General features: G+C 40.3%; 1 protein-coding gene across 24 annotated transcripts in view; it reads right to left on the bottom strand.

Moving 5' to 3' along the window:
* nfasca (neurofascin homolog (chicken) a) overlaps positions 1 to 16545 on the bottom strand; it is a 119819-nt gene that overhangs the window by 63976 nt on the left and 39298 nt on the right. For 23 of the 24 annotated variants that reach the window (XR_013327606.1, XR_013327605.1, XR_013327608.1 and 20 more), the window contains 4 exons: positions 5218 to 5385; positions 5044 to 5061; positions 2844 to 2949; positions 233 to 429 (listed from right to left, as the gene is read on the bottom strand). Coding sequence is in view for 20 of the 24 variants with exons in the window: in XM_077726276.1 (XP_077582402.1) it covers positions 233 to 429; positions 2844 to 2949; positions 5044 to 5061; positions 5218 to 5311 (415 nt within the window). In the remaining 4 variants the exon portion in view is untranslated. The remainder of the gene's footprint in view (positions 1 to 232; positions 430 to 2843; positions 2950 to 5043; positions 5062 to 5217; positions 5386 to 16545) is intronic. The other variant, XM_077726280.1, reaches the window with a different exon arrangement.

The raw sequence follows: 16545 nt of genomic DNA, 5'->3' as shown, positions 1-16545 counted from the left end.
ATTTTACATTATTTTTGTGCATTGATTTATTGATTATTTTCTGTGTCACAGCGGTAGCTGCAGTCGCGGTTTTATAGCCAGAAAATAGTTGTTGAGAGTTGGATTCATTCGTTGACGGTCCTACAAGAAAATGTACGGACCGCCACTGGGTTCCAGCACCCCCCACCCCCGTTGTGTGGATAAGTGGTCAAGATAATGAATGAATACAAATATTGTGTGTATATATTCTTACTCGAGACCCGAAGTAGAGTTTTGTTGGACATCGCCATTCCAAGATCATTGCTGGCAAAACACTGGTATTCTCCTTCATAATCCTCCGGTCTTCCTCCATTTCGAAACCCAATTTCCAGGGTTCCTGAGCGTTTCCGCATAGTTACGCGTGGATCTTTTACAAAGTTGAAAAATTTCCCATTCCTTCTCCATGAGAACCTTACAGAAAAAGGGAAGTTAAAGAGTTCACAATGACCTGGTCAAACTCAGGTTAAACATTTCATGGAAAGTACAGCCATCACCTTTCTATTGCTGTAGATAACAAATGAAGAAATGTTTATTTCTCATCTCATCTCATTTTCTGAACCGATTTATCCGCATTAGGGTCGTGGGGGGTGCTGGAGCCTATACCAGCTGACCCCGGGCATGAGAGGCGGGGGACACCCTGAATCGATGGCCAGCCGATCGCAGGGCCCATACCTAGGGGCGATTTAGAGTGTCCAATCAGCCTACCATGCATGTTTTTGGAATGTGGGACCCCCGAGCTGTGAGGTCGACGTGCTAAATACTCGCTCCACCGACCCGCCCAACTTTATATGTAAATTCTCTAATTTATTCCACGATCCTATGCCCTACGATCGACTGGCGACCGATTCAGGGTATCACCCGTCTCTGGCCCGGAGTCAGCTGGGATAAGCTCCAGCACCCCAGGACCCTAATGAGAATGAAGTGGTTCAGAAAATGAGACGAGATGAGACATAAACTACACCTCTTCTTACAAAATTTTCAAGTTACGAAAAATGTTCTGAAACCAATTAATTTCATAGGTAGAAGTATGACTGTACTCCGGTCAGAGAGTGAGACAAAGACACAGAATATTCATCAACTCCCTTTATATGAATTCCGAGGAATTGACAGTGCAAGGCATTCTTCTCCGCGAATGCGTTACAGTCAACTTTTAGAAAACTCAGCTGAAAATGTTCGCGGTACTCCATGCAAAAGAACTACAACTCTAACCACAACTATAGGACCCCGAGCTATCTGTCATATAACATGAAAACTCAAGGACCCTGAGCTCCCCATTTAAGTGCCTGAACGAAAAGAAACATTTTACTAACCTGCCTTTTCATGAAAGCACAACGGAAAACAGGAAATTTATATCATTGTGAAAGTGTAATTTCTGTCGTTAAAAAGCATCAAGAAAGACGTACCGTATTTTCACGACTATACGGCACATCATATTTTTAGCCACAGTGTCAATAACGAGTGCTATTTCTGTATTTTTCCACACACAAAGGACGCACCGTTTTTTTAGACGCCGCCAGGCATGGCATATATATATCATATATGGATGAGTATCAAACCGCAATAGCGCTGGCTACGGAAGCAGCCCCAGACGCTATTTCCGGTGGGCAGTGACTGCTGGGGTATATATGTTTTTGTCAATACACCCAGGATGACAGCAAACACACTAATTTGGTGCTAGATGCACCAAATGCACGCTTCACCCACACGCTAAAAACACGTTTTTAAAAAGGCAATGGAAGCGTCTAGCAGGATTTCTTTTGCAAATACAGCGGAAATGACGGCGAGCACCAAATTAGTGTGCTCGCCGTCATACTGGGTGTATTGACAAAATAACTCTATATCCCAGCAGTCACTGCGCACCGGAAATAGAGTCTGGGGCTGCTTGGCCTTAGTTGCCAGCGCATCATAACATAAACTTTAAATTTAACTTAAATGACCTTGGATTCGAATACACACGCAATTTTAAGTTTTAGTCTCACGTTACACTGAATTTACACATTTATGTGCAGTAACCAAGTCAAAGAGGTTAATGTTTTCCACCGCGGCTTTCGAGGCGAACTTCTTGCTTCTCCATACGTATTGGCGAGCCAGCTCAGTCACGCGTGCACTACTCGCGTTTTTCCATAATTTCGTGCTTATTATCGATTGTCATCATATGTGTCTTCTTTGCGATACCCTTCATTGCACAGGCTTGCTTTGGATCCATTGTGTTTCCCTTAATTCTGCTCTGACTAACGCAAAAAAAAAAAACACTGAAAAAAAGGAACACTCTACCCAGTGCTCGTAGAGATAGATCTTTGCACTAGGGAGCTGCGGCTAGAAAGACAGTGCGCTGAAATCAAAAGCAGCCTCTCGTGTCTGCTCGTATCTCAAGGTACATATTTGCTCGGAATTTTACTCGTATCGCAAATTCCTCGTATGTCGGGGCACTCCTATGTCAAGGTATTACTGTATCTCAGATTTTCCCTTAAAGTAACATTTGTACTCCCTACTAAAACCATCAATATGGAGGGGAAAATTGTGAAGGAGGTGGCTTATATGCGACAAATTGTAAAATTCAACAATTTGAAGGCAATTTTAAAGGTGTGGCTTATATGTGGGGTGGCTTATATGTGAGTAAATACGGTATATAAATTTGTGCTGTCAATAGATTTTAAAAAACGTTGGATATATTATAAAGTATGAGTGTGCACATTTGTGTCAAATACAAGAAAGACAGGCCAAATAAACAATGTGCTACTGTTCTGTCTCACTGGTGATGCAACTAGGGACATTGTCTGTGTACATGTGGGTGTGCTTGTGTTCGCATGCAATCCATTCCTTACGTTGGCAGCGGGTTGCCCTTGGCCTCACACTCGATGATGATGTTATCTCTGGGGTCAACAATGTAGTCCTTGACCGACTGCTTGGTTATAGTAGGGGGCTGTCTCACTGATGAAAGAGGAGGGGGTAAACATTGTAGTTACATTGCTCCTATCACATACATGCATCACACACAAACACACAATATTACCAAAAAAACTGAAATTAATTTGAAAATCTTGCTTAATGAGCTGATTTGACTCATTTAAATGAATTAGATTGAAATGAGAAGTTACCAATATCTGATTTGTTATTCTCATGCTGGGAACTCTACAGTGTCTGTATTTGTCCCTAATTTTATTGGCGTATGTTGATGCATTTATGAATTTTGCTTATCCTCTTCAGTTCCTGGTGTAAGACTGAGTGTATGTTTAGTTTAGTTGTACTTTTTTAAATCACTAATGGGGGATGCTTTGTTTTCTATCAATACAGTGGTTGTTTATCATACCTGTCAAAACCAGTACAGCATGATATACATAATAAATGAACAGACAATCATGTTCCCTTCCAGCTGTGTTCAGTCCACTATACATATTTAATGGCTCACAAAGACAACCAACCCCCTTCACAAAACTGAGATATGCCTGTGCACATTTGCTTTTCTAGTTCGAAGATGCCAACTGGTAGGGTTATTAGTCTTACATTATTATATATTTGCTTGCAATGAAGAACACTTTGCTTCACTGGGGATTATTAGTCTTACATTATTATATATTGGCTAGCAATGAAGAACACTTTGCTTCATTGAGGGTTATTAGTCTTACATTATTATATATTTGCTTGCAATGAAGAACGCTTTGCTTCACTTAGGATTATTAGTCTTACATTATTATATATTTGCTCCTTACAATGTCATTCACACCGCTCCCTTGGGAAGATCCTGGGGACTCTCAATTGTTTTGAGAACTGAGATGCCTGTTGTAAAATCTTATGTAAAAAACAACATGAGAGGCGTCGAACGGCAGAATGATCTTGGACGGACACACGTCAGGACCGATTCTCTCTTGCAAGAACACCAAAGATGGGTCTATTTTATTTGTGCGTGCATCTGGGAATAACCTATTGGTGAACCTATCACCAACGATCCGTTTCCCTTTCAAAGGACACCAAGCGAGTGGTAACCACGAGGAATAAAATCATCGTTAAGATGAGAATGCCCTATCGCTATAGATCTTGGACTGTAAGAAGATACCAACATGATTACAACCAAAGCCAAGACCTTTTACGACAGCTTAGCTCTGACGAAGACAATGAAGATGAACCTCAGCCTCATACCAGTGGCGCTAGTGAGCCTTGTGTTTTTATTGCAAGAAAGGGCTGGTTTAAAAAGTTTAAGAAGAGGTATGGTCTACAAAGTGTTTTGCTGTATGGGGAGGCCTCCCTGGGAGACCAAGAGGCTGTAAAATGCTACGTCGAAGAAGAGTTACCTGACATAATTGAAGAGATCATCCGGAGTAAGGTTTTAACATTTGAAAGACTGGCCTTCTTTGGAAGAAGTTGCCTTCCCAGACATTCTTTTTCAAAGATTAATGAGCGACAGGAAAGCTACGATCACAAAAGCCCTCACAAAGGACTGGTTCTTAAACTGTTTCATCCCGAATGCGAATCTGTACCTCACTGAAAGGGGACTGCCCTTCAAGTTTCTCCTCCTATTGGACTGTGCACGAGGACTTTGAGTAAAACTCCCATTTATCTTTTTTTCAAATTTATATCAAGCAGAGATTAACAATTTTCACTGTGAATACAGTATTTAAAGTATTTACACCTTTGTATATATAGATTATATTTAAAGTATTTACACCTTTGTATATATACATTATATTTGGATATTAATACATTATAACATGCTTATAAATGTAATTTTTAATAAATACACTTCTTGAGAATTGGACTTCTGGAATTGAATTTTTGTATAGGCACAAAATAATATACTATGGTAATAATAATGGAGATCCTACTTTGCAGTTTTTTGATTATCGCCGCCATGTTTGGTCTACATTACATGTATCTGCAAAACTTGAGACTACTGAAATATTGTATTCATATTGTTATAAAATAAATAAAAGTCATACACATGTTTCTGTCCACAGTTCTAGTTCATAGATAACATAGTAATCACATAATTTGAGAGTGAGACACACAATGTTAATATGAAAAACTTACGGTCTGCCAGGACCTTTGCTATTAGTCCAATGTAAAGCAACAGGAAGACAGAAAGGGTGACAAAATGTGAAAATGCTGTTAATAATATGAGCTTTCATTTACATTTGTTCACAATGTTGTTGTTTTTAAATGATTTTGGTTTGTTTAAATAGAGTCTGATGACGAGTGACTTACGGTCTTGTGGCACTTCGATTGTCACAGTTTCGTGCCATAACAGAAGCTGCAATGAGATTACAGCCATGGCCAAATGCTTGCCCTTCCTCAACATCTCTACTCCCCTGACTGGCTGGTTTCACCACTGCTGACAGTCTTGATGGTTCTTTCGTCAGTCACGCGGCTGCCCTTTTAACAACAGAGACAGACAGGTTGAAAAATTACAACAGTGAATTATTGGCTGGCAAACAGTTGAGGATGTATCCAGCCTCCTGCCAATAGTTAGCTGTGATAGGCTCTAGCACCCCTGTAACCCTTGTGAGCATAAACGGTACTGAAAATGAATGAATGAATGTAATGTAGCATGTGCAGTACGTATATGCATGTGTAACATACACATGCATACACAGCACATACAGGCTAGAGGGTGGCCTTTTCTTACAGCTGATTCTTGTACGGCACCAAGGACAGAAAACCTTAGAAGTACGCCCAGAAAATAAGTTTCATTCCTGGGTGCTTTGGTAGCACTCCAAAAAATGTCCATCCATTTTGAACGTCACTTCCTGGGTGGACAAACCCTGGAACTTAATCCATCTGAAATTTGGCGAAAAGAAGACCACGCCCTGAACTGAAATATGATTTTCATAATAATTATACAGTGCCGTGAAAAAGTATTTGCCCCTTCCTGCTTTGTTTTTTTTTTGCATATTTATCACACACAAATGTTTCAGATCATCAAACCAATTTTAGTATGACACAGAGACAACCCAAGGAAATAGAAAATGCTGTTTCTAAACGATGATTTTATTTACCAAGGAAGAAAAAAAATACAAATTTGTCCTGCCTTCTGTAAAAATGTAACTGCCCCAGGACCTAATAACCGAGAAAACGCACCTTATGGAGAAGCACTACCAATTTCGTCATATGCAGTTCTCGCATAGGCTCATGGCTGCTCAGAAAGCTCTATTTTCTGAATAAAATGACGGCCACTGCTCTCTGCCCACCCTATTTTTTCCTGGTGCTAAGTTGATAATGGCAAGCGTAGATTTTGACATTTTTATGAAAAAAAATGTATACTTCAGAAAAAAATTGCGATATATTGAAGTCGCGAAGTGAAGAAGGATCAAAGTAATACACAAAACATGTCATTTGAAAGCTAGTTTAGCATTAAATATGAAATGGGTGAAAACCCATTGTCATTTTTTTCTGTTTATTAGAGCTCATCAAAAGCATTCATTTGAATAATGACTGCCGTCTTGTCCTCCAAAGTGTGCATGTTACCAATTTTGAAGCACACAAGGAACATGGTGATCGGGAGTTGTGACTGATGTTTTTTTTTTTTTTTTTTATAGTACAAATATGGTTTTGTACAAGGACATGACACCGTTAAGACAATTCCAAATTTGATGGCTCTAACCATGTTGTCATCAATCTGTGGGACTCTCTGGGATTCCTCAAAGTAAGACCACGTTCTTCATCCTCACTGTTGTCAGTGTTGTCCTCTGCTCTTCTTCCTCATTCCCTGACTTCATGTTAATGAGGTACTCATCAGTTTGGGGGGTGAGCGGCTCCCGAGCACTGTGTTGGCGTCCTCCGTCCTCATGCCTGAGAAGCCTTCACGGCTTTATCTACGGCTAAATGACGAACCTTGTCAGGCGTAAATCCCTCATAATGAAGAATGATTCTTTTGGACCACGGCTTTTAATTGTGGTCTTTTCCTTCATAATGTTAATGGCATTCTTCTTCATCACCGTTTTACTGTCTTCTTCTTTGACATTTTCTTTCTGGCCATTTTCTTCCTTGCTGTCCTCTTTATTTCAGTGCAAATGTTGATGTTTTATAAAAAATGTTAGGTTTTGGATACTTATGGTACCGTGATGACCTAAAACCGCGAACTTTGAGCCACAAAGCGATAGATGACGGTACGTTGTCGTTCACCGTTAGCCTCAAGAAGCAATGCTAATGCTACACACTGTGAAACATAGATGTATTTTTTTATTTAGTATGTCTGAATTTTAGTTCTGTGTGTGTGTTTGTATGTTAAGGTTCTCTCGCTATCTTTGTCCAAACTGTGCAACGTAGAGAGTTGAAATTTTTATGGTGGCCAGAAACGGCCGTCGGATCCTAATAGACGAGTTATTGAATTTCTTTACCTTCTCTAAGTATGTAAACTCAAGCTTTGAACATATATAAGTATTATCAAAGAGTATGCCTGACTTGAAATATGTTAGCTTGCTGCTCTCTTGTGATGATTTAAGTTAGTTGGATGAAGTACACAATAGCACCGCTATTATGTGATTACACAATAGCACCGCTATTCATTTTCGTCATATTTTCACTTTGGTTTACAATATTTTACCGAAAATAATACCCAAACATTGCTTAAATAGGTAATTCTTCAACCTTTCTTTTGAAATTGACCGTCACTTTTCCATACTTATTCCTAGAAAGCATACTCCTGTTTCTGTATATATTATACATTCCTTTTTTTGCATACTTTACATATGCTTGCATTGTCATTTTCGCCAATTATGCCAAAAAAGAGGAGTTCTCATTTTGTTTCGGGTTGGGAAAGGCGTAAACAATTGAAGGGCACCAAGATGGCAGCACGATCTTCTGCATTCGAAAGTGGTGGCGAAGCTTCCACCTCGGCGGGAGCTCATGATTCTGCATGTATATCATGGTTACATGACAATGCTCATGCTTTCCATTACTGAAAGTGTGGACTTAGCAGGGGCAATATCAGCTGCAGGGCCCGCATGCGTGTAACTGAAATTTTCCTTTCTCATTTAACCCATTTTTCAAAAGACATTTTTTTAAATCGTGCAATAATTGTCTTTTGGTTCTAAACAAGCAAGTGTAGTGTCATATGCCATCAATGAGCCAAGTTTAAACGTGTCTCGAGAGCACATGGCAATAAATCACATCCCTGAAAACATTTTTTAATTAATATGGCATAAATAAAATCACATATTGTCTTGTCTTTACAGCCTTACATGCTGCACCAAATCAGACCATCTGACATGCTTTGGTGTTGTTGCATTTTCAGCTTCTATGTTAATGAACCTTATCCAACATATTTTATATGCCACTAAATCAGACACACTATTAATTTCCACTTAGAAATATGTGCACTCATTCAAGATCTATAACACAGCTCTTAATTTTTCCATCAGCGCTCTCTGCCTCCACATAATAATAAAGATATTGTATTAAGAGAGTGAAGAACAGAATAACAGACAGAGGCTCCATTACCCACACTTTTACTTATCCCTTAGAACCAGGAATTCACGTTTATATGAGTATGGACACTTTGATGATGTTCAGTCTAGCACCTGCTTTTCCTTGCTGGCCTGCAACAGGGCGCGTCCTGATGAATGTCCCACAGGCCACCAGCTATGTTCTTAAAATAAATGGCTTTTATACACACAAAGGTCACAGGTTATACTTAAGTGGTTGTGGAGGACAGACATCCTGTGTCAGTGACATGATTTTGAAGAAGATGCTGATGTCTTTTAAGAGAGTTGTAATGACAATCGCCTTTGAAAGCTGATGAGAAAATTATGACGAATGTGAGTGGTGAGTATCTATACATAGTATTACTATTTCTGAGAATGTGTGTGCGCGTGTGTGTATGCGTGTCCATGAGGTCTGGGTGAAATGGAAAAAAGAGCACAAGTCCGATTTGAATGTGGTTTTCACCAAAGGTTGGCAAATTTACGCCTGTATTTATTTTATTTTTTTCAAATTTTCAAATTTGGCCTTCGGGTTGTCCAGAAAATCGATATTTGTACCAGGATGTCCCAATTTTTAGGTCGGAAAACACAACCTTGGGCATTTTTTTTGGGTACTCGCAAAACTTTCAGATCAAAACCACTCTGTTTTGTAAAGCACCATGATGAAGACAACATTGCACAATCATCATTTTTCAAATCGATAATAACCCTCGATTTTGGACCCTTCCAAAACCATACGGATTGAACGCTATTTCCACATTTTAACACGCAAAACTTTCAGACAATAAACGATTACAGTTTTTTCAGAACTTTCTTTCACTTTTCAGGGTCCCGATGAAAGAGAATTCCATTTCGACATCTCATCTCATTTCAGTTTCTGAACCTCTTTATCCTCAGTAGGGTCCCGGGGGGTGCTGGTGCCTATTCCAGCTGGCTCTGGACCAAAGGCGGGGGACACCCAGAATCAGAATCAACCAGCCGATCGCAGGGCATAACGAGACGGACAACCATACACACTCACACCCATACCTGGGGGCAATTTAGAGTGTTCAACCTACCATGCATGTTTTTTTGGAATGTGAGAGGAAACCTGAGTACCTGGAGGAATCCCACGCAGGCCAGGGGAGACCATGCAAACTCCACACAGGCGGACGTGACTTGGATTTGAACCCCAGAGGACCCCAGAGCTGTGAGGCCGACGTGCTAACCACTCGCTTTTTGACATATTCCTCAAAATCCGTGGTGCTCAAACTTTTTTGCTCAAAGATCTACTTTTCAAGGTGACAACTTTACGCTTTGTACCCTTTTTTCCAGGCTAATGACAAAGCTCAGCAGTTACTGTCTGCTGATGCCGGTAAAAACCCAAAGTAGTGTAGGCAGGTATTAATCATGCTTAGACACGCGATAGCGCTGTTTCCCAGCTCAAGTCCCATACCAAACTTGATTTATTTTGACGCTTTGGCTTGATTGAATTGAACTCCTGAATTGCTTCTCTTATCATATCTGTACATTTTGCTTGATTAATTTGAAGTGTTGAACTTCTTCTGTATCATACCAGTCCATAATTATATAAAGTGTTCCCTCGGTTATCGCGGTTAATGGGGACCGGGACCACCCGCGATAAGTGAATTTCCGCGAAGTAGGGATTCCCCTTTAAAAATGCTTAATTTGAATCTAGTTCAATTTTTTTTGTTTATTTATTTAATTGTTTTTATTTTATTTTATTTTTTACCCCCCTGTATACAGTACACCATATAGAATACGGGTAGAGAGAGTGAAATTCATGTTATAAAAAAAAAACTGTAAAATATGTTGTTTCAATGTAATATTTGTATGTTTTTTTCAAAAAATAATCCGCGGAGCTCTGAGTCTGCGGTAGCTGAACCGTGAAGTAGCGAGGGAACACTGTACACGTTTGCAGTGCTATGCGTTTAAACGAAATTTTCCTTTCTCATCTAACCCATTTTTCAAAAGAGAATTTTTCTAGCGCAACAACTTTCTTTTGGTTCCAAACAAGCAGGGGGGGGGGGTGACAAAGTCAGGTCCCCCTGCTTGTTTAATAATAAATGGCATATGTGTTAACTGATGTTGTTGTGCATTCATTCATCTTCCTTACTGCGCATCTTCGAACAGGATGCCGGGGTTGCTGGATTCTAACCCAGCTGACTTCGGGTGAAAGGAACACTACAGGCACTGAAGTCAGGCAATTGAATCTCTACACCAGGAGGAAGTCTTGGGGTTGTGCAGTGATTTTCAAATTATTTTATTTGATCCTTTCATTGCAAGTCAACACAATCAATAATAAATATTTTTATCCGCTGTAAACATTTCAACTCAGTGTAGGGAAAACCAGACTGAAAATATTTGTTCCATCTTTCTACCTTCTATTGCTAAGAAAGCCTTCTTAGATTAACAGGAGTGGAAAGATTAGAACCAACAAGTCCCGGTAGACTCTACAGCTCACATTTTTTGGGAAAGTATGGAGAACATAAAATGAGGACAGAGGGAAAAAGGTTGAATGAGCCGTTATCAGGAAATAAGTGAGTGTGTGTGCATGTGTGCATGGATGTCATGTTTGGAAGGATCTGTGGCTCAATGAAGCTGACTGACCTACTTTTGATCAAAAGAGAGAAAACAAATGGATGGAAAGTGGAATTTGTGTGCTTTGGAAAAACAAGCAGAGGACAGGAAAAAATTCCATAATTCCGGAGTATTGTGTAAACAAGAGTCAATGAAAAAAAAGATAGGATGAGGATGTGCAGCCAAACAGAAGATTGAACTTCAAGTTACAAAACTGATTGATTGGTGAAATGCTTGACAGATAGCTATAGAGTATGTGGGGATTTATTAGAAAATGAAAGGAGGAGGAATCGATCCATTGGTTTGCGGTGTTATTAGCCAAAGCACTTTCAGTATTCACAATCCACATATTAGTTTTTAAAAGTCATCTTGAGTCATAATTTAGGAACAAACGGAAAAACAGAGATCAATTTCAAGAATAGACACGTAAATTGAAGCTGCTCTGCCTGCTGCCCGTGGTCGGCTTTTACACGCTCCAGCACCCTGGAGCCCTTGTCAAGGTAAGCGATATGGAAGATGACTGAATGAATGTAATATGTTATATTGTAATGGTAAACATTATATTGTTATAGTAAACATTTTGATATTTGATATCATCTCATTTTCTGAACCGCCTTATCCTCACTAGGGTTGTGGGGGGTGCTGGAACCTATCCGAGCTGACTTTGGGCCGTAGGCGGGGGGCACCTTGAATTGGTGCCTGGGCACAGGGAAAGAAACAACCATTCACGCTTACACTTATACCTAGGGGCAATTTTAGAGTGTCCAATCAGCCTACGATGCATCTCTTTGAAATGTGGGAGGAAACCGGAGTACCTGGAGACAGCCCACACAGGCCTGGGGAGAACATGGAAACTCCACACAGGTGGATCGACCTGGATTCCAAACCAAGTGCCCCACTGTGAGGCCAACGCGCTAACCACTCAGTCCCCGGGCCGCCCGACATATGATACATAGAGGAAAAAATAAAAAGTATTTTAAACAACCAAAAAAGGCTTTGTAACTTAAGGGATAAAAAGTACTGGGATAAAGGTGGCAACTACTGTCTCCTCAGATACAAACCATGCTTGTTTCTCTTATAAACCATGTGAAAGAGAAACAACATAAGAGAGTCTTCTGTGCCTTACAGTGTTTCATAAACAAATCAGACATTTTCAACAGTTCTTCAATATTCTTTTCCCGAGATATTTTTTGTACTTCGGTGATTTTGGGCTGACTACTTTGACTTGAAGGCACCTTTAACAGTTTATCCCAGCTGTAGCTGCAGTAAAGGTTTTATAGCCATGAAACTGTTTTTGGACTGAAGGCGTCGGATTGAAATTCACGGCCCGCCGCTGCTATGACCAAGTATTCATCAATCTCTGGGACACTTTGCTTCAAACTGAGAGCCAAAACGGAAGTTTCTTGCCGTCATTGTTTTGGGGGAAATTAAACTTGAACTTAGCTCCTCTCCGCAGTCCAGCCATCAAATTTCGGACAAGGGTGATGTCATCCGTCATAACCGTGCCCGGAGCCTGCACTTCGAAACATTTCTGGGAAATTCTACATTTCTCCTCTAAGGCATCCAACTATCTTACCTGCCCAAAGGGCTCTGTTTTAGGACAAGGGTGATGGTGTCCGCCATAATATTACCCGGAGCTTGCATTTTGAAACATTTTCAAATACGAAACACATTCGCATTTCTGATAGAAATCCACACTCGCAGAGGCTCCTCCCAACCGCTGAGAAAGCATTATTTTCGGATAAAAATCACAGCCACCGCCTGCTGCCCGCCATTATTTTTTCCCAGCACTGAGTTGGGTGAGACTCCCCTGTCTTCAGCCTTTTTCATAGGGGCAAGCGGAAGACAGCGCCTGCGAGTTTCAGCGTGAATTTTGATATTTTTATTATTTTTTTTATACTTCATATGAAGAAATGCGATGTACTGAAGCTGTGAATGTTGAAGCCGTGAATGTTGAAGCCGTGAATGTTGAAGCCGTGAATGTTGAAGCCGTGAATGTTGAAGCCGTGAAGTGGTGAAGGGTCACAGTATAACATATTTACTGTTCAGTCACTCCTATGTGAATGGAGCCCAAGATCTCCTCCGTGCCAGGACTTTGTCTCTCCTTTTCTGAATCACAGAGACTGTGTTATTGTGCTTCAGCCCCCGGTTGTAACTTTTCATGTTTCTCTTCTATTTACTTTTCTGAATCACTTTCAATTTTGTATTCCATGATAAAACCCACAAGAACTTGTCTACATTCATTTTTTTATTACAAGTTCCCAATGTTTTTGTCTCACGTCCCATTCTCGCATTTGCATAATTTGGCTCTACTTGAAACGTCAATAAGGTCCAAATGTGCAAATTTGCATTCATTCATTTATTTTCCGAACCGCTCATCCTTACTAGGGTCACGGAGGTGCTCTCACAGCTAATTATTACACCGGGCGGGGGAAACCCCAAATCGGTGGCCAGCCATTCACAGGGCACAATTAGACAGACAACCATTCACACAGCCACTCATACCTCATAGATAACCCCACACAAGCCTGGGGAGAACATGTAAAGTCCACACAGTGAGGACTGATGTGGGATCGACCCCTGACCCCAAAACTGAGAGCCAACGTGCTAACAAAATGCATATTTAAGCACTTTTTCAACAGGTTTTGCGATTTTGATCACATCTGTATTCACCCTAACCATTTTGTATCTGCAATATGACTTTGTTTTTAATCTCTGTGAAATCTATGTACTTCTTTCCTCAGCTAATCACGATTACATTTCAGAGAAGGGCCCCAGAAATTGTCAATGAATTGTCCCTCATATTGTATTCACACATTTAAAAAGAAAAAAAAGTAGCATGACATGTAATTATCCAATAGTTTATGAAATACAAACCAAGCAGTGGTGTGGCAGTGAGAGGACCAACATGCAGAGAAGCGGGCATACATGGGGTTGGGGGGATTCTGGGGGGATTAACGTTTCATCAAAGTAATCTTCAATCAATATAAACTCGTTCTTCAAAAAGAAAACCTTGAATACAAAAACCAGGGTAAAGTGACAGTAAAAACCAAAGAACAAAACCAAAAGCTAAATTCAATGGTTAATCACAAGGACAAGTTGCAAAGGGAAATGGCCAAGAATACCTAACCCAAGGGAAAGTGACATAGTAACAACTTAAACAGAGAAACCAAAGTTGCAAAGGGAAACAGGGGGCACGAGGAGCTCGAGGAACTGAGAGTACATGAACAGGACAGAGCAGAAACAACCATGCGATCCAACGAGGGGCTGACAAAGAGTAAGGGTTTAAATAGACAAACAGGGGTTAATAAGAAAACCAGAAACACCTGGGTGACATGAGGCAGCGAGCAGGAGAGACACGAGAGGCACGAAATGGTTCCTTGCAAAGACACGTCACAAAGGGAAATTGTCAAGAATACAAGACCCCAAATAACCAATACCTAACAGCAGCAATGCATTGTTGGGTGAAATGAAAATACTTCATGGCTCACCCAGTCATGGACCAATAATGCCCTCTAAAAGGGTGTTTTAAAAGGCAGGAGACCCCAATCAGTTTGTTGCCCTCTGTCAGTTTCAACCCATCAGCCCCACAAAGAATGGATACAGGCATGGATAGAGGCAGGGAGACTGGGGGAGGAGACACAATGGGTTAAAGAAAAAAAAACATGTGATTAACACACAATGGATATAGACAAAGTGACAATAAGGATCAAAGATAACTTATTCTGATATTATTCCTTCAATTGATGGAAAATTATCCCAGTTGAGCAAAGAGTGTTTATGTTTCGACATTATCATTTTCATATGTTAACCAGAAAGGACTAACTATGCAGCTTGGCCTCTATTTTATTTGTATCTGTGTGAATTAGCAATGAATCATCTTCCTTGATATGCTGTTCCAAATATTGAAGGCCGGGTGCTGACATTCAAATCACACGAAATAAATATCACCTCATCTTTGTCATGTCGTTACATATTCATGACAAACAAAGAGCCCATTTAGTTATGCCCTCGGGCACAGACCCAGACCCACCCACTGGCAGCCAACAAGAAATATTTCTTTTTCATAGGAGCAACAGATTTTTTAAAATATCAAAATTTGTTTATATACATACTTCTATATCGTATGTAGAAATTCAAATGTTAAGTCAAATCAATTATTTTTGTGCATCTGCTATGGCCATGAATCTTCAGGAGATGGTTTTAAGAATAACAAATTAAATCCATATTCCTAATCCATCTGAAATTAGTAGTTTGGGGTGGCACGTGTGTGATGGTGGCCCAGAAATTTTCAATCTTTTGTGCCAAAATAAATGAGTGTCCTGGCCATGTACCTGCCATTCTATTTATTTATGCCTCTATTAAGACACATCAACGCGAGAAAAATACATTCTCTTAATTTAACTTAAATTAAATCCATTATTTCCTGTATGGCCTTTCTTCTACTTTCCAATATATTTGAATGTTTCTTTTTTATCCTGTTGGGTCTTACTCTTTTTTAATAAATGTTGCATAAATACAATATAGTCATCTGTGCACTTACTGCATTATTTCCTTCATCCATAGTAAGCCTAAGTATGTCAGTCAACATACAACCTCAAACACATCTGGATTCCGTTTTAAGCTCCTCCTCAAACACCACATCGATATTAGTTGCACCCTCCTTTCTAAGTTCATACTCTCCTTCCTGTCCAATGAAAAATACCCTCAGTCCGCAGGGCTCCTTAGCAACAGAGTCAGAAGAGAAAAGATGGATGAAAATGGGGGCAGAGAAAAAGGGGGATGTAAAAGTAAGGGGTGAGGGGAGATGAAGATGGTCAGAGTCACTGCGCATGCGTGAGTGTGTGTGCGCGAGTGTTCATGTATCTGAGCGTGAGGGGAGGGTGGGGGGGCTGATTTGTTAAGTGAAAGGAACAAAAGATAGTCACCGGCTAAATCTAAAAATGTGTCTCATAAGCCTAGGTGTGGGGGCCAAAAAAGGGTCACATTTTATTTTTCATATCGTATGATCTCGATTCTCTTTTTCACTTGGTATATTCGTTGTGTATATTGTAAAATAAAGTAAATAAAAAATAATGATTAAGTAGTGCACCGGTGGTGCGAGTGGTTAGCGCAACGGTCTCATAGCTCTGGGGACCTGGGTTCAAATCCAGTCGCGTCTACATGTGTGGAGTTTGCATTTTCTCCCTGGGCCTGTGTAGGTTTACTCCCACATTCCAAAAACATGCATGGTAGGCTGATTGGACACTCTAAATTGTCCCTAGGTATGGGTGTGAGTGTCCATGGTTGTCCGTCTCCCCTGCGATCGACTGGCCACCGATTCAGGGTGTTCCCCGCCTCTGGCCCGGAGTCAGCTGGGAGAGGCCCCAGCACCCCCCGCAACCCAAATGAGGATAAAGTGGTTAATGAATGAATAATGAATGTACCTCTTGCAAACACAAACAATATTATTATAAATTATTTTTGTTCTTTTTTTTATAGAATTATTTGTATCAGCTCACAATTTTAACTGTGGAAGCAGCCAGCAACTTAG

The sequence above is a fragment of the Stigmatopora nigra genome, chromosome 10 (assembly GCF_051989575.1).
Source record: "Stigmatopora nigra isolate UIUO_SnigA chromosome 10, RoL_Snig_1.1, whole genome shotgun sequence".
Classification (NCBI taxonomy): Eukaryota; Metazoa; Chordata; class Actinopteri; order Syngnathiformes; family Syngnathidae; genus Stigmatopora; species Stigmatopora nigra.
This window is presented reverse-complemented; position numbering and strand designations above follow the sequence as displayed.